At 42.4% G+C, this 26,159-nt stretch overlaps 1 protein-coding gene across 1 annotated transcript in view; it reads left to right on the forward strand.

Annotated features, from left to right (window-relative positions):
* RPAP2 (RNA polymerase II associated protein 2) overlaps positions 1 to 26,159 on the forward strand; it is a 45,226-nt gene that overhangs the window by 16,433 nt on the left and 2,634 nt on the right. The window contains exons 10-11 of the mRNA XM_075286568.1: positions 583 to 663; positions 8,606 to 8,674. Of these exons, the coding sequence (XP_075142669.1) occupies positions 583 to 663; positions 8,606 to 8,674 (150 nt within the window). The remainder of the gene's footprint in view (positions 1 to 582; positions 664 to 8,605; positions 8,675 to 26,159) is intronic.

Consider the following 26,159-nt stretch of genomic DNA (forward strand, 5'->3'; position numbering starts at 1 on the left):
AAAGGGATACGTCACATAGTAGCCAGCACAACCCAGTGTTTCTTCTTCTTGGATTTGGAACAACCAGGGGGCCCCCTACTCTATTACCTCTATATGCTCTAATAGGACATCTGGAAATAGGTTGTCTACTGTGAAAAAACAAAAAAACATTTTTTATTTTCACACAATTGGAATTTATGTAGCCCCCACCATTCCTGAACAATCAATGTTGCCCGACACTGCCCTTCTGACATTATAACACGTCAGGCACCAAAACTAACTACATGTGTTACTCAGGAATGGTGGAGGCTACAGAGAAAATTCCAACTGTGCTGGAGCAGATGCTAAGAACTTGATTGGGTTGGGATGGTGAAATGTCCCATTTAAGTGCATATTCAGACAAGTACTCTATATCCAACTGGAGTCTAGGTGCTGTATTATCCTCTGCACAATAGAGATTCCTAATACATGTGAGTGAATGGGTAGAAGTCTGCTGTGAGTTGTCAGTTTCTGGTGACGTTGGAGTTTCTCTATCAAAAACTTGTCAGTTCATGTCAACGATCTGAGATTTTCTGAACTATTTCATTGTTTTCTTCTTTTTAGTCTTCCGGCCATCTTGATACCACTTCAGATCTCATACAGTGATGTTTCCAAGGAGTTACACGATCTGGTCAAAACCTTCAGGTGAGTTCTAAATGGAAAATTCTAGGATATATTTTTACAAAAGATTCATTGTTTTTTGCAGCGTTATTTAATGGCATTATTTCTTTGAAATTTTCTTATTGCGTTGGAGATTTTTCTAGAGTATGTTCACATTTTTATTTTCCTCCGAGTATGTTTCACCTCTTCTATTTCTGATGACATTCATACATGATATTTGTATTATCAGATAATGGATCATCTATACGTGACTTGTGTGTCTTTTAGTGCTGTCTAACACACACTGATAATCGCCCAAAAGGTGTCAAAAGCTCTGGAGAATTGTTTCCTCTTATTAGAAAAATCTCTGTATGTTTGATGTTGAATTCTATAGAGATGAGTCATGTGACTTGCAGTCCGTCTTGGGGCCGACAGAGATTTTCATAGTGGAAATTACTTTAGCAGAGGGATGGGGAGCAGAAAGCAGCCTGATGAGCGCACAAAACATCTATGATACCATTTATTACCAAGTTTTCTTGCAATCGCATGTCCTAGTTTTTGATGGAGTATTTGTTGAAATGGCAGTACCTAGGTATAGATAGCCCAAGATGAAAGACAGAACAGTGCGGTTGTTTAGTTCCTTTTGCAGTCTTTGTGTTAATCCTTGGGAGTTGTCCCTCCCACAGTGCTGTAATCCCCTAATTCAGGGGTCCCCAACTGCCGGGCCGCGGACCAGTACCAGGCCACGGGGCATGTTGCAGCGGTCCGCGTACCGGCGGCAAGGAGTCAGCAGCTTGGTTGTTGCTCATCGGGATAAGGTGAGAAAAGTGCAGGGTTGAGCCGGGACCTGCTGTATGTCCGGGATTCTAGTACTATGCAGGACATGCAGCGGGTCTTGGCTCCACCCCGCACTCGCCTACCAAACTTTGGGCAACTTCTTCTTCTGTTTTACACTTCCTGCCTCCCTTGACATCCTTTGATGTGTTAATCATACCACTGTCGCAGTTCTCTATGCATCTCTCTGCCATGCGTTCCACTGTAGTACGCATGCGCTACTTCCAGTCGTTGGCAATGCCGATACCGGAGATGCTTTTCTACACCCCCATGCTTAACCCTGCCCCCATCCACACCCCTTTCCTGCCCCCACCGGGCCATAGAAAAATTGTCTTGCTGAAACTGGTCCCTGGTGGAAAAAAGATTGGGGACCACTGCCCTAATTTATACAGTATACATACTGCACACGCAGCCGTAACCCAGGGTGGCCTATACAGATTTTGAGTTGGGACCCATTTGCCGCAAGTTAAAGGGATTTTCCAGGAATTGAACAACTTGCAGAGGAGGCTGGGGAGGGGGAAACATGAAAAAATACTTACCTGTCCTTGGGACACTGGTGTCTGCCTCCACTGTTCATCCCGGCATGCCGTGAAGTCACTACCAGAAGTCTTGTGCTGTATGTGACCACTGAGACCAATAGGTGGCCTCGGTAGTCTTGTGCCGCATGTGACCACTGAGGCCAATCGGTGGCCTCAGCAGTCTTGTGCAGCGCATGACATGTAGTGGAAACTTCACCATACACGGTGGTGGACACCAGGGACAGGCGAGTATGGGGATTCCTGGAGAACACCTTTTAAGTATTCATATGAAAAATTTAGATTGTGATTCCCACAGGATCAAATACTATTTTGGAGCGACGTGTGTAATAGGCAGCAATATAATAATAATAATAATAGTAATATAGTTCATTTTGGTTTTATGGGTTCCGTTGGTTTTTTTGGGGTTTTAGTGGTTCATACACATTAGTTGTGTGTCAGTCAAACCTCTCGATTTCAGCTGATTTGGCCATCCCAGCATATGGGGTCATCCTGACTGTCCCCCAGTGCCAGGGAAGATGAGGATCGGTCAGCTAGATTTTAACTGCCTTATCCTTTGATCTTGGGTTAGTCTGGCAATGGCTTACTCCCATCTCTCAGCCCAACGTGTGTGTGGCAGAGTTGGGCGAGATGTGGGTTGTGCTCCAGCTTTGGTCTATTCTATCTCGTGAGCAGGTTCCCATTAGGTAATAGGGACGTCTTTCCCCTCCGCTTTGCCTAGTGATTCTGCCATTAATAGGCAGCAGTGATGATATCAGTAACCTCTGCCCTCTCTATGTCTTGGAGACTGAGAGAAATGACAGTCTGTTGTCACAAAGTCCAATGGAGGGGACAAACCGAGACAGGGGGACTTATCACAGAGCTGCGATTTTCCTCTCCACTGAGTCCTTCAGAAACACTTCTAGTTCAACCTATTTGCTGCAACGTTTTAGTCCACTCTGTGCGGAGGAGAAAAAGCTCTAAGGAGATCTCTGAAGACATTTTAGTACAGTTATAGTTCATTCTCAGCAATGTCCCAGCGTGCCTGTACGCTTTAGTTACCAAAATTGAGATGTCACATTATTCTCCAGGGGATGTCTGTCTGTCGGGCCGCTAAGCAAGCTAAAAGGTAAATTATTTGCTTCACTTGGGTTATCAGATCTAGTACCTGGATGACTATTCCTTGGCTTTAGACTGAAGCTCCACCTTATATTATAAGGGTTTAGTATGGATGCTGATATAGGTTACACAGATTTTGTACATCAAGTAATATACTGTGTACCGTGGTCATGTTCTGGCTGTGCAACCAGCGTAAACCTTGGAATTAATAAGAATAGCTTCAGATTTTACATGGTGGCAAGGAGCTGTCCATGCGGGAAGTTCTGCAATGTCTTGGCTGTGTGAGGAGCCTAGGAGAGAGTCCCAGCCTGGAGAATGTATCACCCATCCACTAGTTAGATCCACTAGTTAGAGCCCAGCAACTAGATGCCCATCTCCCTAGTGCAAGTTTATGGCTGCAGTGTCCTATGGAAGCGTCAAAGACACACAACATAACCGTCTGGCTCTAGGTTTTAGATAGAACAGCAGAGAACCTGTTATGATCCAGTGGATCGGTGATGATGGGCATTGGCTGGAAGCCCCCTTTAGTAAAGGGCGAAATAGTGCATGTGTGTTTTTTGTTTTGGGTGGGGTTTTTTGTATTTTTTTGCTACATACAGTAGCAAAGTAATAAGAGTGCTGCGTACAACTCATAATAATACAAAGTAGTGCCATAGAAGAAACATGAGCTAACAAAATGTTATTCGAGAGGACCTGACACCAGGTCCAAATGATATACCTTACATCATCTGATGGGTGCTGTCACCCTGAGCCTTGTGGTGCTTCTCCAAATCAAGTCAGCCTTTCCAAAGATATAAACCCTTTTAGTGTTGATGCAAATTGGGGTATCTCAGCCAAGTGACACTGCCATGATATACAGCACGCAGAGACCACAATGTTACCACCACTTAACTAGTATACCCTACTATGCATGAACTTATGAAGATGGCCGCAGTGAGACGTGCAGGAAGAGAGGGGATGTTGTGATGCTGATCACTGGGATGTTGAGCCATGCCGACTCCAGTGCCGTGGCCAGCTGCGCTAGGTTACGTGATTGAGCATCCATGGCGGGAACAAACCCGATCGAGGTGGTCCCACAGATTCTTGATTGGGTTCAAGTCCGGGGAATTTGCTGGCCAAGGGAGTACGGTAAACTCATCCTGGTGATCCTCGAACCACGCACGTACACTGCGAGCTTTATGACACGTTGCATTGTCCTGCTGGTAGATGCCATCATCCTGAGGAAATACAATTCGCATGTAGGGGTGAACATGGTCCGCAAGGATAGAAGCATACTTGTGCTGATATATCGTGCCTTCCACAATGATGAGTGCACCCAGATGGCTGATGACACCTTCCTTCCACGATTGGTTGTCTAAAGTAGGCGGCGGTCACATTCATAGGACTGGGCTGTGTATATGAACTGCTTCCAGCTTGTTTCAGTGGTATTACATTGAAGCCCCTACAAAGATGTCTGACCTCTCTCTAACTGTAAGGCCACTGGCTGCGATCCAAGCCCTCCTCCACTGCTTTCTCTGTACTACGAGTCCATACATGATAAGCCCTATATACCTTATCAAAGCCCACCATTTGCCATCTGAAGGTTTCTAAAAGACTGTCCTCTTTGCAGAAAAATCTCTTGTCCACCCTTATTATTCATCTTAAGGTTTACTCTTCCTTTAAGTGCCCTCTTTGTTTTTTCTTGAAACCCATGGTCTGAGATCAGCAACTTCACTTTTATGTGATCTTTTCACCTGTCTCTCTATATCAGTAGATCATTTACACTGGGATTCCCCTTTAAACCCACTTAAGGGAATCTGTTGCTCAGAACAGCGCCTTGTACGGCATGTCATTTACTATGTATTGTTATGGGTTATTTTTAGGTTTCCTGTAAATCTCGAGTTTTACATTTTTTATTTTTTCTTTTTATCTTTCAAGTATTTCTTTATCACGTTTGTTGCCGTCCTTTGATAATTCAGATATAAAATCAGTTGCATAGATGTAGACGGTAATGTTCGGGTTTATGCACAAATGGGAAAACTACAGCGGTTTTGTCCAGGTAAATGGTCACTAATCTAATGTGTGTACTATTTATTTATGGCCATTATATGACGTGTGATCTGCATTTTCACATTTCAAAGTCCACTGGAGGAATAAGGAGACCAAGGTCTTTCATTTTGATCCCATTGATCTGATTCCCACTGACTTTTCCAGTACAAGGGTGATAAATACTTCCGACTGGAATATCCCTTTAAGACTAGGGTGGAAGTAAGCTACAAAGGTCTGATAAAGTGGAACAGGGGCTTCAGAAAATATTGGCACAAATACATAAGTAAATCTCCCCCATATCAGGATAAGAAGCTGATCAATAAGATTGCCGACTCTGCCATTGAAGTGAATGGGGGCGCTTGTGTGTCCCGTCCAGCAGGGGGCGCACCTACATCCAGTCTGCCTGCACAATGGGGTTAAGCACCCCTATTCTTGGCATCGGTGCAGTTCTCTAGGGCCATCAGCTATTTATCCACTATCCTAAGGACAGAAGATTAATATTCTTTGCAGGATACCCCTTCTAGAGCACTGCTTTATATATCTCTGTTCTGAAAGCCGATATCACAGAGTGACAATGCCGCTTCCAGGTGGGTCCTTTGTATCCGCCGTCCCTCTCGATATCGCACTCCAGCAGCATATTAATGGCAGGGACCAGTGTTAGGAGCTTGCCAATCAATAAGAACATTGACTAGAAGTTAATAGACACAAATATCTGCAGCTACTCCTGTTTGTGTACATGGACACGGCCTCCCCGCGCTTCAATCAATAGTGCGACACATTGCACAGCACTCGTGCTCCTTGGCCTGTTTGTTGGCATGTCCCCAGATGAATCCGGCCTGTCTCTATCACTTATCTTCAGCCTAGCAGATTTACAGCAGTGTCACATGAGCTCAGGCTGTCAGTATGATTTCTGCAAGGATGTCACAGCACACATATCATTGTCAGCGCTGCAAGTCTGCATTGACGGCTTTCTCTCTATTCACACCATGAAGCTGCTGCTATACTTCATCCTTGTTGGAGGTGGTATAGATAGAACAAGCAACTTTACCATAATGTAACATATGCAATTTAGTATTTGCAAGGTATCTTTCTTGCAATTCTATATTGTACCATTCTTCTGTTATTCCGCTTGGAAATCTAGCATTAAATTGATAACTGGGCGCCCAGTTTTTAGCAGGAGCTTCCTCAGGACTCTTCTCCAGCAGATTAAAAGTCATTTACATGAATAAGTGACCAATCGGACATGCAGCTGGCTTAGGGGCCCCAGTCCTGGTGACAGGTTCCCTTTAAATTGGATCTGTTAGCTCTCCTGACATGTCTTGTTGAGATCTCCAGAATTTAGGAATCTACAGCCTATTGTTATCTGATCAGTGGGGGAGCAACAACTGGACACCCTACAGATCAGCTGTACGGGGCCACTTCGGATACCCATACTATACACAATACAGGGCTGGAATCAGATAGATCCAATTCCTGTATAGTTGCTGTGCGCCGGGTACTTCAGCTCAGCTCCTATTGTCTAAATCCTGGAAAATCCCTTAGTATTCTATTCTATACTACTAGAATAACTTGACAACTGTGAATTACTAGTTACTAGGCCTGTCCCTGCATACTCTTAATATTAGTGTTTTCTACCTGTGTCAGACTAGCATTAGACTGCCGCCGGGTACCCTTGCATGCTCTGAGAATGCCGCCAGTGACCTCTGTATGCTCTGGAATGCATCGGTGACCCCTGTATACTCTTAGAATGCTGCCGGCGACCCCTGTATAGAGTGCCGCCAGTGACCCCTGTATACTTTTAGAATGCCGCCGGTGACCCCTGTATATTATTATTTATATAGCACCATTAATTCCATGGTGCTTTACCTTTGCGGGTTACATACAGTACACAGAATATACAAGTAGATATAATACTAACAATGACCGACTGGCACAGTGGGGTAGAGGGCCCTGCCCGCGAGGGCTTACAGTCTATGGAGGAAGGGGGTAGAGACAGAAGGAGAGGGGGAGACTGTACAGATGGCGGTGCGGTGATAGTGTTATTGGAGGTTGTAGGCCTTCCTGAATAGGGGAGTCTTCAGGGCCTTCTTGAATCCTGTGATTGTGAGGATCAGTCTTATGTGTCGTGGTAAGGAGTTCCAGAGTATGGGGGATGCGCGGGAGAAATCTTGGAGACAGTTGTGTGAGGAGCGGATGAGAGCAGAGCGGAGTAGGAGGTCATTGGAGGATCTGAGGTTACGTGTTGGAGATTAGTTCAGAGATATATGGAGGGGACAGGTTGTGGATCGCTTTGTATGTTAACGTTAGTAGCTTGAACCCAATTCGCTGGGCTATTGGTAGCCAGTGGAGAGACTGGCAGAGGGGAGCAGCCGATGAAGATCGGGGGGTGAGGTGGATTAAGCGAGCAGCGCAGTTTAGGGGGGCGAGGGTGTTAGCTGGGAGTCCATGGAGAAGGGTGTTGCAGTAGTCTAAGCGGGAGATTATGAGGACATGGACGAGCATCTTGGTAGTTTCAGGGGTGAGGAAGGAGCCGATACGGTGGATGTTCTTGAGTTGGAGGTGGCAGGAAGTGTTGAGGGTTTGAACGAGTGACTTGACGGATAGGTCGGGGTCCAGTGTGACTCCAAGGCATCGGGCCTGTGGGACAGGGTATACTCTCAGAATGCTACCAGTGACTCTTGCATGCTCAGAGAATGCCACCCGTGACCCTTGTATACTCTCAGAATGCCACCGGTGACCCTTGTATACTCTCAGAATGCCGCTGGTGACCCCTGTATACTCTCAGAATGCCACCAGTGACTCTTGCATGCTCAGAGAATGCCACCAGTGTCAGACAGTTGTTCTTTTATTCATATATTTCCAGAAGGCATAATGAAGTAATGAATGAGAGTGCAGAGTTATATGTAAAGATGTCTTTAAATATGACAAAATTGATCTCCTGTGGTTTCAATGTAGATTAAAAAAAATGGAGCATTTTACTGCATTTTATTATGATGCTGTGAGTTCCAGCCCAGCCACCGGTCTACTGTCCTGCACTCACAGCATCATCTGAATACAGGTCAATAGACCTACGGTGGGGCTGGAATCCGTTCCTTTATAGATCACTATGAGGCAGTGATTTCAGTTCAGCAAAGCCGCTGTCTGTTCGGGAAATGCGGATCATATTCCTTAGACCACACAAGGCTTCCTGAATTTACCCTAAAGGTTTTAATCCCACATCAATTTGTCCCTCATTATCCTATAGACTAAAGCAAGTGACGGCATAATACATAACACAGTATAGCACTAATGGGCTACACTTTCCTTTCTAGAGTGTCATCTATGTATCTTTATCCTCTTTATGATCTAGTATATGCATCCATACAGTCACTTACTGTGTATTATCCTGTATCTGTATTACTATGCTGCTGTAACATACTGACATTTCCCCACTGCGGGACTATTAAAGGATTATCTTATCTTATTTTCTGTTTATTTCATTTGTGTTTCAGGTTTACCAATACGAATATAATCCACACAGTCCCTGAATGGTCGATCATTGCCATAGTCCTGCTATCTGTGTAAGTATACATGATTCTATTACAATGTACAAAGCTCCTTATACTCCAGGTATGGTATGACAGCAGATAAAAGGGAAGACTTTGTCAGGCCTGGTTCCATCTGCGTTCGGTTTTCCGTTTTGGAAGTCCGCTTGGGGAATACCGAATGCATTAAAAAGCGGTGAGCAAAGAAAGCAGCGGACCCCATAGACTATAATGGTGCATAAATTATTTTACTCAACTATTTTATGTCCTCTGAAATTTTGACACGGCTTTACTTTTGTCACTACGATAGATATTGATATTAGATTTGCTCAGGGAATATTTCTGTTCTCTAAGTAACTCCTACAACCTGTTTATGTTTCCGTGTAAAAAAGGAAATAAAATCACACAAAACAAATTGTACTAAAACCTTTAACTGCAATTTTCACAAAACTAGATAAACAAGATCCATATCTTCAATGACAGTCATTTCCAGTAAGTACCGGTGTTACTTTTTGCCTTGTTGTGGGTTTTCTGAGTCATTTGAGCCTCTAGGGCAAGGAAGTACTTTGGAGACTTTCACAGGTCAAGGAACGTTGTGGTCCAACATTGTAGCATCCTTGGCACAGCACTTAATATCTTTTGATATTGCTTCAGTCTGACACATTGTTCTATATTCACTGTCCCAAGGAAGTCCATACTAGTAGGTATTAGCGTAGGCTTCAGCGAGCCCTACATCTGTGTCACTCCGTCAGATACTGCTCAAATGATTCATTAAATCAGAACACAGAAAGTAACTTTACTTGAATGCTTTGGCATCAATATTTTATTAGCTATAAGAACAAATCTTTTGTCATTTTTATTATATGCTTTTTTTTGGTTGAATTGGTGATTTTGTGAAACAGATCTTATGAATTTTTTAGTCTTTCTATGCAATTTATTAAAAAAAAAAAAAAAATTACGGTTTACGACACCAGTACATGCTTATATACTAGTGTAACTGAGGGCAGATCCATGAAAAGTCCAGTCAAATATATATTTTTGTTTGCAAATTTTTGCAATAAATTCTCTGTTACAGGGCTTCATACAAAGACTAATCTATCAAACACAATATATTAGGTTTCATAAGATCTCTTTTAAGGATATATAATATGAATTTTCCAGTCTTTTTTAGTGCTTTAAATACAGCTGAACTTTGCAAATCACCTTGATTTAAGATTTTCATCTTTAGTGTTAGTATCTCTATAGTTACAGACTGCAAACAACCCGTGTAGTCTGTGGTTTTCATGATTGTATCCCTTGTTAATATAATAGGATGAAGGGAGTAACACACGATGGAAGGATTTGGCTACACACAGTAGTCGTAGTCTGTAACCATGTTGATAAATAGGCAAAAAAGCTGTATACACAGGGTGTGATTTTTTTTTGATTTTTTTTAATCTGCACTGAAGTTTTTATATTTTTTAATTTTTTTCTAAATGCATTGGTGCAAAGAAAGTGCTTGTAACAATGTACAAACTCTATCTATCTATCTATCTATCTATCTATCTATCTATCTATCTATCTATCTATCTATCTATCCATCCATTTATCCATCCACCCACCCTATTTCATCTAGCTGTTGTTGTTAAAGGGGTTCTCTAGATAAAACAGTTTTTGGTTGTTTTTTTTCCTCTGGAGACAAGGAAGGTGAACTTCTGTCCCTGTTGTTCTCTCTCGGCGCCCCGGGGCTTGTTTTGGCAGAATTCCGCACTTGCAGGTGACCTCTGAGATCAAACAGTGGCCTACGGAAAGGACCCGGGTTGTCACTTCCATACATCGCCTGTGACATCCCCAGGTCCTTTTATTGGCCTTAGCGGTTGTGTGGCAGCAGTATCTACTAGAATACGGCCCAGGGTACCGTGGGATCACACAGGAACCTGGGACACCAGAGTATCGGGGACAGGTGAATGTTTTTCGGTTTTGTTTTGGTTTTTTCACCTTCCCCATTCTTCAGAGAGAAAAAACTGTATTTCCTTGACAACACCTTTAATCAGGGGTGAAACTTGAAGGGGTGCAGAGGGTGCAGTCGCACCGGGCCCAGGAGCCTTAGAGGGGTCCATAAGCACTGGCATCAGTATTGAGATTGAATCTTCCATCTGGCCCATAAGCCAAGGAGACCCACAGATTACACTAACCACACTAAGGTGGATTAAACTCCTTAGCACCTGTAACCATCACTATCAGAATTCACTCTAGGGATGAGGTAGGGGGCCCGGAAAAAGATTGCACCGGGCCCACAAGACTTTAGTTATGCTACTGCCTTTAATGATTATTGATTTTTTTGTACTCTGTGAAACCTTATCAATGTTAACTTTAGGTGACCCATCCAAATTGAAAATCTCTTACATAAGACTGAATAGATTATGGGAATATTGTCACTCCTTAAGGAGAGACCACCATGTACAGTAGGTTTGTGGAGTCTTATGCTGAATAGTCTTGGAGTGGATGGAGCATTAAGAATCGGCAAGAAGGCAACAAAATCCTAGACTCTTACTCATGTTGGAGAGACTATAGTTATGTAGAACGGGGACCCACAACCTTGGGAAGTTGAGGGTTGTGCAAAAGGGAAGCATTCAGGTCTGTATCATGTACAGGCACTTATTGGCAGTGACTGCGTAATATACAGTTCTGATTATTAACTAACCACAGCCACCGAGATGCCCACATTTCCCAGCAACAACATCTTATTTATCAAGTCATTTAAAAAAAAAAAAAAAAAAAAAGGAATTTATCAGAATACTCGATGAATAAGAATACAGTTTTTGCAAAGTTGTACTGCCAGGATGTTGATAGTGAGTGATCATCAGTTTCATCTTTATTTAATACGGCCTACAATGTCTGACAGTCTCCAACACTGGAGCTGGTATATTTGTCTAATTTGGTGTATTCTTATGTAATTCTGCCAGGAGTAACTGTACACTAGCAAACAAAGCCAAAGTGACCATAATATTGTATCGCTAAACTGCAAATATAGGGTAGATACGTGCAGGTACCCACTCCATTCTAGCATCTACTATCCAGGCATGCCACAGGAAAAGGGTAATCTATGAGCACTGTCAGGAAAACTGCTTGCTGTCTGTGAATAATATCCAAGTACATAGGATTTTTTTTTCTTTTCTTGCTTCTAGAGAGATGTACGTTACCTCTTGGTAGAATCACATGCTCTATGAAATGGGATTACACTTTTTTTGAAACGATGGTGACCTTCTAAAAGGAGATTTTGCTGAAATTGCAAGTCGAGTTTAAAGGCTCTTTCACATGTCGGACATTGACATACAGGGTCGCTACCTATAGATGGTGATAGAAAAAAATAAAAATATGCAAAACAGCAGAAAACTGCCTTTATGAGTCTTTGGCTATGTAAAGACTTATCCAGTTTGCACACCACGTTTTGGATGATATTTATGATGGGATATAGCAGAGATTCTGTTACTATGTGAGGGAGAAGAGAGCTGAAAAACATATCCAGTTGTGCCTGAATTTCCGTCACTGAACAACGCCTATCTAATACATAAGCCACAGTCTAGCTCCTGCAACCGACTCACTTCATACAGGTGACTGTGTCTTTGTAAGACTGGCCATGACACCATGGGGGCGTCCAATTGGTTACGAGATCAATCTTGCGAACAACTCTACCATCAACATCAGTAACTAGACTGATCAGCTAAAAGTGGCCATCATGCCAAACAATGGCCAACAGCAAGCCAAAAATATCCATCGTGGCAGATTTGTTTTTTTTCTTTATTTTTTACAATAGACTAAAATCCGCCATTGGCCATTTCGACAATAGAAAATCTAATATGTAGCCAGGGCTATGCTGTGAATTTTTGCTTTTTTGCCCAATGGCTAGAACCAATCCAGAGATCCCCCGCCTTTTCAGGGTTCGCCAGCCTAGACTAGTCATCTTTCCTACAGTTCATGGAATTGAGTCAGATAGAAGTTGCTCTTGTCCTTGGATGAAGAACGGTAAACTTTGGTTCTATGAACCTGATTTTACTGTAGTTTCTCGCATCTGTTTTATCACTTCGTGTTGCATATGTATATTTATAGATGGTGTGGTTGATGTTGTTTCATTATGCTGTAATGTTAAACATGTGGTTTGGTGGTTCCTCTATTATTTTCTCTCTTGTATTTTCTGTGCTATTTACTAGGCATCGATTGAATTTTTTTTTGTAAGCTCATTTTTGTATACACATCTCTATAGCTAGGTTTGATGATATTGTTGGTTAATGCTGGAATACCCCGTAGTCCATAGCCGTGTGGACATGAGCCTTCTTTAGGGTATACCCCAGATGTAGGCTAATGGAAGCTTTCAGCATTTTCCCAAAGAAATGTCTTGTTAGATTGTATTTATCAGAACTGGCTGCTGCCAGTGAACTGTGGTCAGTCATTGCTGCCGTAACAGCAGGGCAGGTAACGCCGGCTCCTCTAAAAGCTTGTGAGAGCATTTCCTAATGTTCGGGGAGCAAAAGCATCAGCTCTGGGAGTCGCTATTTATGCAGTCAGAAAATGAGCATAATCGCTTGTCAATCGTGCAACCAGTCGAAAGTAAATATGTCATGCCAAGATACTCTAGGGTGCAAATATGGCAGGGAGCAGCTAAATGGGGTTTCGTGTTAAACGCTTCTTGGATGTAGTAACCTGTATATTGCTATTGAAAGAATGGCATCACTAATGGTTGTAGATATCACAACACTCCTCGGCTTTTCCCAGGACTGATCATGAGATTCCTTACTAATAAGGGCACATCCTGGGACAGATAAACTAAAAATGTGCACCAGATTCCTGCAATAATTTGCACCAAAAAACTGGGGTACATGCTTTACACCTCCATGTGGAGAACCGTTCGCCGCCTTATAATATAAATTGCACCAAAATTTTTACTCTGTTTCTGCAAATTAATAAGTGGTGTAGAGTCAGAGTAGACAGCGTAAAAGTAGGCAAGAGTATCAAACAGCATAAAACACGAGAAAATCTGGTGCAGTTTAACCCTTTCCGGACCTCCGCTGTGATAGTACGGCAGATGTCTGGTATTGAAATATAGCGATATACAACAGAGAACTGGCAGCAATATACGCAATTAGTGCCTGCACTGATCGCGGACATTAACTCCCCACCACCACCTTCCCAGTGCCTTGATCAAAGCTTTCTCAGCTTTATGCAGCCTCTAATACAACTGCTATCATTTAGCAATGCATTGTAGTAGTGATCAGATCCCTTGGGTGGTCTATAAAAATTACTGTAAAAAAAAAACTGGGGAAGGTAACTTGGTGAAAACAGTGGTGTGGACTCAATCAGTCAGAGGCAGGGACACAAATCTTGCAGCAAAACCTGCAAGAAAAAAAAAAGCAAAATAAATAAACCTTTATGTCAGGAACAAAAAAAATAGCAAAATAAAATACAGCCTTGACTTCAGCCAAAACAATAAGAAACAAAATCCTGCTCGTCTGAGCTACTAACTAAACAATAATAATACACTAACTGTACGTGTGGCTTACTAACAGCCACATGACCAAACAAATAGGCACAAAACAGTCTGTCCCCTTCTCACAAGACATTTCTAACCCCCCCCCCCAACCCCGTCTCCCTAGAATGCTTTAACAGATTTTACAAAAAGTAGGCAGAGTCTGTTAATGAAGTGTATTGCATTTTTTTTTAATGACCCACATGCAGAATTTTTTGTTATTAGTTTAACCCAGCCATAAATATATGATGCAAATACAGATATTTGTGTCTTGAGCTTTTGGATATAGCCAACAACTACAGTCTTATATAGTCTGTTCTACCTTCAGGCACTGTTCATATTTATGTGTGGTCACCCCAGGGGCATAACTAGGAAATACTGGGCCAAATAGCACCCCCTATTTATTTGGCCCCCATACGGTATACTGTCACCATAACGGGCCCGTTATACACTCCCACACAATACAGGCCCCCATAGAGGTACTGTAGGCCACTACTTACTGGATTACTACAGGAATCCAGAAAAAAATCAGCAATGGGGTACTGAGCATGCCCTCTAAGGTCACAGGCCCTATCATAGCTGCTATGGCCCTTGAGCCCCCCTAATATGCTCACGCACACAGTGTTAGTTATTGTTTCACGCTCATGAAGACTTTCTATTTACAGCCATTTAATATATCTCCATCATCGCCGATATATCATGGTTTGCCTTATCTCTGTGCTAGGCAGCTGTTGTCTATTACAGGAAGGTAGAAGTGGAAGCCATCGGCGGGCAGGTGCAAATAATCTACAGGGCAATTCACCATCATTAATGTGCAAAGAGCAAAAACTCTCTGCGATTAACATTACTGGCCTTTTATATAGAAGTGCAACCTTTTATATACACACCCTGCATGTATATAGGTATACTGTGTATGTGTGCATAGATATTATATACATTTTTATTTTATTTTTTGAAGATTTTTTTTTTTTTTTTTTACTTTTTTTTATATACTTTTTTTTTTATTTATTTATTTTCTAAATTTACATACAAATAATCCTATGATAGGGTAGTTTGGATATTTCGCCTATAGAATTTGTTTGGCGCACCGCCTGTTTATTTTTAGTAAGATTTTACTATTCCCCAGGAAATATTAGTTAATCTCTGTGTATAATTCCGAATAATACATTAACCCTAGTTACAAATATTTCGCTCGTAGCATTTTAGCCGACACATGTCAATGCCTGGAAGATAGGGTTTGGATCTGCACATGAAATATTAATGTGATGTAATGGAAAAGGCAGCTCTCCGGAGGTTGTGTTTTTACATCATGATAGCATTTGTTGGATTGCAGAGAGTTATGGTGTCAGAGGGAGAAGCGGACATTTTGCTATATGGTTGTATCACATTATCGCATCAGATATCGGTGTTATAGCCATATCTCCAGTGGCAGAAATAGAATTAGTCCTCATTACATGGCTATATATAGAACCTATCTATAGTCTCTTATGTGCCTTGTCCTATTGTATCAGTGTGTACATCTACATATGTATACTGTGAAATGGCGCGGCTAATAGAGGTGAGCGAACACTGTTCGGATCAGCCGTTCCGAACAGCACGCTCCCATAGAAATGAATGGAAGCACCTGGCACGTACACTTTGCCAGCGGCCAGTCGCCATGCCAGGTGCTTCCATTCATTTCTATGGGAGCGTGCTGTTCGGAACGGCTGATCCGAACAGTGTTCGCTCATCTCTAGCGACTAACCCATGGTGATTATGCCACATGGGGACTGGTATTACAGTACAGCTTGATATATGACACTTTAAAGGGGGCTCTATCAGCAAAATTATGCTGTATGAGCCCCACATATGCGTGAATAACCTTTAAAAAGGCTACTCGGGCATCTTATTTTAACACCCACTACCACCGTTTTAATATAAAACCATAAAAACCTATATGTAAATCATACCTATAGTGCACCCTGGGCAGTGATGCACAATCCGACTTCATCTTCTGGCACGCCTTCCTCTTCTTTCGGCGATGCCCTCCGGTCCTGGCTTCATCGTCATCTTCTTCCAGCGGATTAAATCCGATTGGATCAAATCCGGCGCGTGCGCACTTCCATTGAGAAAAATGGCGCCGGAGAGTGCGCAGTAGCTCTGGAGGGTGCCCAGCGTGCATGCTAAGGTATGATTTATATCTATGTTTTTATAGTTTTATTTTAAAACGGGAGGGGGGTTTAAAATAAGATTAGCGGTGCCTGAGTAGCCTTTTTAAAGGCTATTCACGCGTATGCGGGGCTCATACAGCAAAATTTTGCTGATAGAGCCCCTTTAAAGGGGTTGTCCCATAACAAGGATCCTATCTATACTGCTAGTTTATGTGGCTATAAGACTTTTTTCTAAATACATTGCTTTATCAAAACTGCTTTGTTTGACCGCCATCTTAATTTATTCACATGTCTTTCTATGACCACGGGCCCCGGACCATGGGCTTATCTGCTCAGTCCCCAAGTGACGTATCTGCCTGCTCTCAGGGGGAGGGAGGGAGGGGCTGAGTGCTGGGAGCCACAGACAAGCAACGGAGCTTCTCAGATAGGGGAGGGGGGAGGTGAGAACTCCGGGATTTCTGAACTCTTATCTCCTGCTCTTCCACTTATCAGTCAGTTTAATTGAGTTTGGCTGATAAGGGATGAGATAGGGAGTCCGGTACCTCTTTATGTATTACAAACTGACTCAAATCTTGCTCTGCTAAATCAGCCTCTACATCAGCTCCATACTGTGGTAATTCATTTACAACCAATCCCTCATTACTGACTGCAAACATAGCAGATAGCAGAGCAAGTTAAACCCCGCCCACCAAATGTGCTGAGTAAACCAGGAAGTGTAGAGAGCAAACAGCCTTCAGGCTGCTGAACAAGCGTGATGGGAATACCCCTTTAATATATATTGAACTATATATGAAATATGTTTTCTTCTCCACAGGCAGAGTTACTTTCTACATATTATTCTATGAAGAGGGGAGGGGAATAGAAAAGACCCTGAAATAATTGCTTCTTCAATCTGTTATTCTGAACTCTTGACTCTGCTAGGTTGTAGATAAGAGGCTACCAGTGCACAGAATGAGTCAATAAATCAATTAACTAGCTGGCAGAAGATGCCTACTCCATCCCTCCCTTCTCCGTAGAGTTCTGCATGTGAGACAGTAATGTAAACAAGCAACTGGCATCTGGGATACCCCTAGATCAGCTGATTGAGAGATCTTCTGCATTTGGACAAGTGCTGTGGCCTCTTGTCTGCTTTTACTAAACATAGCGCTGTACATTGTGTAGTGGCTGTGCTTGGTATTACAGTTCTGCCCCATTCATTTAAATGCTACTGAGCTGAAGCCTGACCATGTGACCCATGACCAGGAGCCAATTTTGTATATATTACAAAATTTATTAATGCCTGATCAGATGAGACGAGTTTGCACGTTTAGTTCAAGGGGAAGAAGGGAATATGCCACTGCCAGACACGACACTTTATAAGCAAGACCAATACTAAGCACAACACTTGAAACGCTTATTGACTACGGTACGCTCCTAGTTACTGTGCGGGCTCTGTGACTTGGCAGTCATTGACTGAAGGTGGATGGACCTGGTAACTGAGGACTGCAGGGGCACAGTTATAACCAAGGTATAGTACATACATTGCACCCAGGAATAAGATGACCCATTTCCCCGCCATGTCTATTTAATTGTGTCCCAGAATCTTTTCAGACATGCAAAAAAAAACACAATTGTCGGTGTCAAAATAAGTCAAATTTCATTCGTTATCTTTGATTTCTCAATTCTCTTTATCTGTCTAAACAGAATTTACGTTATGCAAATGATAAACAGTTTACAAAGTGTTATCACAAAACCGATAAGGGGATAGAGAAATAAACCAGAGCTTTTGGTGAGCACAGAAATCCTAAATCTTTTTATTTATAATTTTATCTGTTTTTGTTGCAGATTGAACTTTCTTTGTAAGTAAGGAAGCTGGTCATAGACATTGGATAGATAGTGGCAAGACAGGTCCACCATGTAACGCATAAGGGAAGGTGTCCGACATTCTCCCCATAGCAGATGGTAGTCTATAGTTGCCCAGCCCGTTTGGTCTTGGGGCCACCACCAGAGGTCAATGAGTAGAGCTTCTGCCAGGTGAGCATGCATACGTATGGGTATTGTCGCGAGACAAAGCTATCTAATGTATATGGCCAGCCTTAAAGACAAACCAGGTAGAGGAAAGCAGAGACTAGTTCAGTCAGGATTGTAGGACTGTTTTTTTGTTTTTTTTATGCATTGTATCTGGTGAGAGGCGCTTTAAGAAAATATTTTTCGAGTTCTCAAAATAGCATTGTGTTAGGGAACCGTTCCAAATGCAAAGCCTCACCTGACGAGAGAAATTTGTTCTCCTTTTCAGAAAGATGGAAGAGTCGTTTAAGGATAGTAAATTGGCCTGCTTTTATTCTAAAGTAGCGCCACCCTGGTCCATGGTCAGTGCCTGCTACTGCAACTGCAGGAATGGGGCTGTTACTGGAAAGAAACAGAGCCATTGCTAATGCTTGACATCTCTGGAAGCCATCAGTCATTGATGGAGGTCTCTGTGTAGATGATCTATTTTACAGTGCAACGAATAATTTTTTACATTAAAGTAAAAAAAAAAAAAAGGGGGCACCTAGTTGTGCAGGAGAAGATTGACTTGCAGGTGTTGACCTAGAAGACGTTGTCAACATCTGGATCGTCCTCTATAACAGTGCACATGGCTCCAAACAGCACAGCCAGAGGTAAGGGAACGCCTATCCTCCAAACTGCTATTGTGGTGAGCAGATTTGAGTTATAAAGCCCCCAAAATTATAAAACAAGTGCCAATAGTATCACTTTAATATCTCTTTGCCTTTGACCCTTACACCCTATGTTCATCCTTGGGGGTTTCTCGATAAACCATTTTGGAAATGTTTCATGTTAGATAATGTTGCAATGCTATTTTATGATCTACAATATTATAAAATGTCATCATTTATGGAAAAGGGAAAACTTGCTCTAGCACCACCTTTGGTGAGATAGCTCTTAGTAGATAAGTGCCTAGTATTCTGATCTAGGATAAACGCCAAACCAGATGGAAGAGAGACCCAAACACGTCTCCTCCTTTTGGAGGAGGTATAATGGCTTGGCTTTTATCCCAGATTTTGCCACTAGGTTTCTGGAAGACCAGGCATTGATTTTTAGGGAGTTACCTTACACAAGGTGGCACTAAAGCTAGTTTTCCTTTTTCTATCTAGAACGGCTTATTTGCATATTATTTTACGAGATTCCTTAGCAAGTCACTTGTGTTCTAGAAGTCCGTGCACGCTGAAAAGTAACCTAAAGGGGTCCTCCAACCAGTTAACAAAATGTAACCCGGTTAGAACTGTGTGCAATAATATGAGCTATTTCTATACATCCCAGTTTCCCATCTAGGTTCTTCCTACCGCAGTGATGACCTCCCAACATGGACCATGTGACTGCTACAGTCGTTCACGGACTTTAGAGGGTTTGCTAGGCTCTTGAGGAAAGACCAGGTTTGGCTTGAGGGAAAAAATATATATAAATATATTTTTTTCTCATTTGTTTAAAGGCCATTGTAGTTGTCTAAGGTTTTATTATTTGCAGGATAATTATATTTCGATACCATTTTCACTATATATACAGTACTGTGTAAAAGATTTAGGAATGTGCAAAGTGAGAATGTTTTCACAAACGGAAAGAAGTTGATTTTTGTCAATTCAATTGCAAAGTGAATGAACAGAAGACTTCATCTAAATCCCATCAATATCTGATGTGACCTTTGCCCTTTGCCTTCCCTCAATTCTTCTCCGTGCACTTGCAGAAAATCTTTTTAAGAAACTCATCAGGGATGTTGTTCCAGAAATGGAATAAAGGCAGAAATGGCCGAATTCCACCGGTTTTGGTTTGCCATACACCAACCATCATAAGGTTGTTCAGTCCCGGGATATATGTATATGTGTATATTATGCTGTGACTTGGGCCTTCCATTGAATACTGAGGTAATGTCTTGCTTTTTGCAGCTATGTTATCTGTTTGATCACCTGCAGATGAAAGAGATAGAGTTTCTGTGCAACTGTTGATTCAGTCTTGGGCAGGACTCGTTGCAAATCACAGATGGTGTATTTTAAGTTTTGACTGTCTGGCTTATGCGACTTGTTCTGGCTAAGACTCTGAAAATCTTTCTATAACCTGGAGGTGTTACCTATGAGAATAGGAGCACAACCATGGAGAGCAGATGTGCAAGTAACTGCCACGTTCTTCACTATAAAGCAGTTTAACTTCCTACATTGAAACAATTCTGTATCTGCCATATGCCGCAGTCCTCTCCAGGGCGCAGGGCGAGCGGCTGTGGACCTGCTACAGTGATTTCCATGGAAGATGCACATGTTCAAAACTTTGGCTATATGGTTTGGTTATTGGTTTAGTATCCTAGATAGCTCATGGTAAGTGGGAGCCCCATTACATAGTTTGCAATGGGGGCCCGGGAGCTTCAAGTTAAGCCCCTGTCAATACCTTCAGTAGGAATTTTTACCCCCTTGAATGTGACTTTCCTGCACACTTTGCTGTCCTTGTTCTTCATGCATTTATTAGGTTTCCTCTTAACAGTAGCACTGAGGGGCTCTTTCATGTTATCATCTATACATATATGTAATAAATATTTTATTGCAGTCTTTTGTTTAGACTCCGTCTTGTTGCCCTTTGTACCAACCGCTCCATCGCTTTACTATATTAAGTCATGCAAAAACTTTATTTATTGCACTGTGAATTTGCATCTTAAACTACAACAAATTGTGGAACTTCTCATTTATGCCTGTGCCCGGAGACTTCTGTAAGTTTTTTTGTTTTTTGTTTTTTGTTTGTTTTTTTGTTTTTTTCCATTAAATTCAAATTAACTTTGTTCTTCTCTTGTATAAAAACACCAAGTTATTAATGAAATTCACAGCCATATTTTCTAACACTTACATATTGCAATAATCCATTTTTTTATCGTAACTACACACATTTTTGAGGGGGGATTTTTGGCGCACATAGCTTTGAAGGCAATTTTTTTAAAAAAGATTTTTAAATATCCCAATAAATGCAGACAAATGGACAAAATATTATTAAAGTACTATTACTATTTTTGTGTAAGTGACACCAGGGACATGGTAGTATGTGTTGGTTGTTGTGTTTTTTGGTGGTGGTTGTTTTTTTTTGTTTTTTTTTTGGGGGGGGGGGTTGTTTTACCTTTTATCCTTAATTACCCTTTCTTTGGGATGTCCTTCTGTCACTGACAACCACCTCCCTGCATCTATGTGATATTGTGCAGCTAGGACATACGGGTACACCCTTGTGTCATTAACGGGGTATTCCCACGTCGCATACTCACCAGTCTTCACTGCTGTAAAATCTTCTTTCTTCCTGGTTTCTTGCGTAATTTGGTGGGCAGGGTTTCACATGCAACCTGCCTTATAGCCCCGCCCCAAATTAGTGTGTAGCTCCGCCCACCACATAGCGTGATCCTTTGGGGCGGCTGAAGGGCCTGTGATGTCATCAAAGGTCCTCAAACAACATTATATGCACAATATTGGACTATGAAGTAAAGGCAGGAGCAACTCCATTCTGTGTTACATACAGAGACTGCCTGTCTCTTCCATAATGAACACAATTGAATTAGCTAACTTGATAACTGGGAGAACAGAAGACGAGTTCAGAAATGAAAGCAGCTCCTCTCCCCTATCTGAGAGCAGGAAGCTAGGTCACGTGGTGCAGACACAGGAATAGCTAGGTACACAGGCTCCCTCCTGTGCACTTAGCCCCTCCTCCCTCCCCCCTGAGAGCAGCAGATACATCACTTGACTTTTGAGCAGATAAGTCAAGGGATGTGTCAACAATGAATTGAATAAAGTAAGATAGTGGACAAACAAAGCAGTTTTGCTGAAGCAGTGTATTTAGGAAAAGTCTTACATCCACATTAACAAGCAGTATAGATAGGATCCTTGTGATGGGACAACCCCTTTAATTGTCATATAACTGCCCAAACATGTAAGGTTAAAGGGGTAGTACAGGATTAGAAAAACATGACTAATTGTATTTTGTTTTGCTTTTCCCAAAAACAGCGCCATGCCATTCCACAGGTTCTGCATGGTAATGCAGCTTAGTCCCATATACTTCAATAGAACTGAGATGCAATAAAAGGCACAACCCATGGACAAGTGTGGCGCTTCTTCTGACAGCCAATGCTAACTACATGGAGGCAGAACGATTGCTGTAGTGATTATTTCCCCTTTATACAGTTTCATTGTTTGCTGGCAGCATATTCCATATATACATATATATATACACTCATTGGCCACTTCATTAGGTACACCTGTCCAACTGCTCGTTAACACTTAATTTCTAATCAGCCAATCACATGGCGGCAACTCAGTGCATTTAGGCATGTAGACATGGTCAAGACAATCTCCTGCAGTTCAAACCGAGCATCAGTATGGGGAAGAAAGGTGATTTGAGTACCTTTGAACGTGGCATGGTTGTTGGTGCCAGAAGGGCTGGTCTGAGTATTTCAGAAACTGCTGATCTACTGGGATTTTCACGCACAACCATCTCTAGGGTTTACAGAGAATAGTCCAAAAAAGAAAAAACATCCAGTGAGCGGCAGTTCTGTGGGCGGAAATGCGTTGTTGATGCCAGAGGTCAGAGGAGAATGGCCAGACTGGTTCGAGCTGATAGAAAGGCAACAGTGACTCAAATAGCCACCCGTTACAACCAAGGTAGCCAGAAGAGCATCTCTGAACGCACAGTACGTCGAACTTTGAGGCAGATGGGCTACAGCAGCAGAAGACCACACCGGGTGCCACTCCTTTCAGCTAAGAACAGGAAACTGAGGCTACAATTTGCACAAGCTCATCGAAATTGGACAATTGAAGATTGGAAAAACGTTGCCTGGTCTGATGAGTCTCGATTTCTGCTGCGACATTCGGATGGTAGGGTCAGAATTTGGCGTCAACAACATGAAAGCATGGATCCATCCTGCCTTGTATCAACGGTTCAGGCTGGTGGTGGTGGTGTCATGGTGTGGGGAATATTTTCTTGGCACTCTTTGGGCCCCTTGGTACCAATTGAGCATCGTTGCAATGCCAAAGCCTACCTGAGTATTGTTGCTGACCATGTCCATCCCTTTATGACCACAATGTACCCAACATCTGATGGCTACTTTCAACAGGATAATGCGCCATGTCATAAAGCTGGAATCATCTCAGACTGGTTTCTTGAACATGACAATGAGTTCACTGTACTCCAATGGCCTCCACAGTCACCAGATCTCAATCCAATAGAGCATCTTTGGGATGTGGTGGAACGGGAGATTCGCATCATGGATGTGCAGCCGACAAATCTGCGGCAACTGTGTGATGCCATCATGTCAATATGGACCAAAATCTCTGAGGAATGCTTCCAGCACCTTGTTGAATCTATGCCACGAAGAATTGAGGCAGTTCTGAAGGCAAAAGGGGGTCCAACCCGTTACTAGCATGGTGTACCTAATAAAGTGGCCGGTGAGTGTAGGTCTATGTACCGTGAACAAACTATTAGTTGTTGTGTTTTGTATTAGACTTTAAACCTATGAGCCCTGCCCTCCCCCATCCCTCAGGTGCTGATAGTGGTTTTCCTATTACTGTGTGTAGTGAAAAGCCTGTCAATCAGCATCTGAAGGTTGGGGGAGCATGCATATCATTGGACCTCTCTATGGCAGGACAGAATGTCCCCAAACTTTATGGTAACTGTATAGCTCTTTGAGCCCTGTTGTTTCTTTACCACCCTTAGAAATGAGAATTACGTTGCTTAGATCAGAGAGCAACGTTGTGTCTGTGACTCCCATTCATTTCTATGGTAGTTACAGGAACTGTGCAGCTCAAGCCATGGTGTTCCCATAAAGTCTGGCCATTGGTTTATTTTGGAGATTGGTGTGATTTCCACATTACATATTTATGGCCTATCCAACATTGTCGTCCTGTTCATACAGGATAAAAGAAAATATCTTTGACAACCCCTTTTAGGATTTGAAGGTCACTTGTAAAAAAAAAAAAGAATTGAAGGTCATTTGTGGTTCACTTCCCCCAGTTGTGAAAAACCTATATTCGGGAATATTTCTCTGTGCAATCCCCTATGGTATTAGTTACCTCTTGACTATGTAATACCCAGACGATGGTCACACTGCTGGGGAGCCGTTACATTTCACGTAGATTTCCAGTACAGCTATTGTCATCTAATTCATGTGTCCGTTAATTGAGAAATCAATGTAACAGAATTCGCAGAGTTGTGTTTTTCCTTCCGTTTCCAAAGATTAGCAATATTTTTTTGTGGTTGCCGAGATGTGTGTCTGGGAGTTGGTGCCTGTGGGGTTCACAATCTCGTGAGTGATCTTGCTGTTTACATGTGCTCCCCTCTTAAATTCTGATATCCTTGTCTCCAAAAGTACAGACTTAACCACACGGAGATCTCGCTCTCCCAGGACTTCCTCTCTACCCTTCCTGATCCCTCTGTTACTGTCAGAATGCTTTGCGAGCACAATCCTCTTCCAGCCGAGATGCTTATACATTATATTCTTACCCCCGGTTGTCGGGCAATGTCATATTGTTTCTTCTTACTACATGGAATATGCTGTAAAAGATACACCGCTCTTCGGATTATAACCCCATATGTTCTGCATTGGGGGTTACGTAATGGGAAAACGCATCCATTCAAGCCTAATATGTAGGCACAAGACTTCTCTGTTGAATATTTTAAGCAATCTGCTGCAATGTTACATCTTTTATCAGATACTCTCTGCTGTACAAACATCAAACCATTACTGGATTTTTTGTTTTCCGGTTTATTTTTGTCCTCTTAATTGTTTGTTTTTCTGAGTTTTCTATATTGTTATCCTATAACACAAAATGGAGACCAGCACCATTGTATAATAATAAAAATTATGAATAAAAAAATTTAAATGGTAAATTTAGGAATACATGTACAAGCCAAAATAATAAAATAAAAAATTGTGAAGCCAAGGTGTACTCTCAAGCCCATGTTTAACCACTCAAAAAAGTATGGGGCAATGGTAAAGTGCATTTGTGTTATTGGGTTTGAACCCGACCAAGGGCAACATCTGTATGGAGTTTGTACACAGTCCAGTGACATTAATGTGACCACCTGTCAAAATCCAGAATAACCCCCTTTGGCAGAGCGGACCGCTGCGAGACGTGCAGGAAGAGAGGGGATGTTGTGATGATGTCACTGGGATGTTGAGCCATGCCGACTCCAGTGCCGTGGCCAGCTGCACTAGGCTACGCGGTTGAGCATCCATGGCGCGAACAACCCGAACGAGGTGGTCTCACAGATTCTCGATTGGGTTGAAGTCCGGGGAATTTGCTGGCCAAGGGAGTATGGTAAACTCATCCTGGTGCTCCTCCAACCACGCACGTACACTGCGAGCTTTATGACACGTCGCATTGTCCTGCTGGTAGATGCCATCATCCTGAGGAAAAACATTTCACATGTAGGGGTGAACATGGTCCGCAAGGATAGATGCATACTTGTGCTGATCCACCGTGCCTTCCACAATAATGAGTGCACCTAGATGGCTGATGACATGTGCCTTCTGCGATTGGTTATTTAATGTTGACGTCAAAAGTAGGCGGTGGTCACATTAATATGACTGGACTGTGTATGTTCTACCCCTGTTTGCGTGGGTTTCCTTTGGGTACTCTGGTTTCCTCCCACATGCCAAAAATATACCATTGGCTATTTGGCTTCAAATGCAAACAACTTACCCCTGTGGGTGTTGAGGATGAGCTTGTGTGTGGCAGCCACTAACTCCTAATCCACAACGCTTCCTGTGCTTTGAGTCTTCGTGAGCAATTCCGTTGTCATTATTGTCCTATAAAACCAAATTGTAATATACCCACCATCTTCCATGATGAACTATGGGTTGGTGCCGAGAAAAATC

This window comes from Leptodactylus fuscus, chromosome 9 (genome assembly GCF_031893055.1).
Source record: "Leptodactylus fuscus isolate aLepFus1 chromosome 9, aLepFus1.hap2, whole genome shotgun sequence".
Lineage (NCBI taxonomy): Eukaryota > Metazoa > Chordata > Amphibia > Anura > Leptodactylidae > Leptodactylus > Leptodactylus fuscus.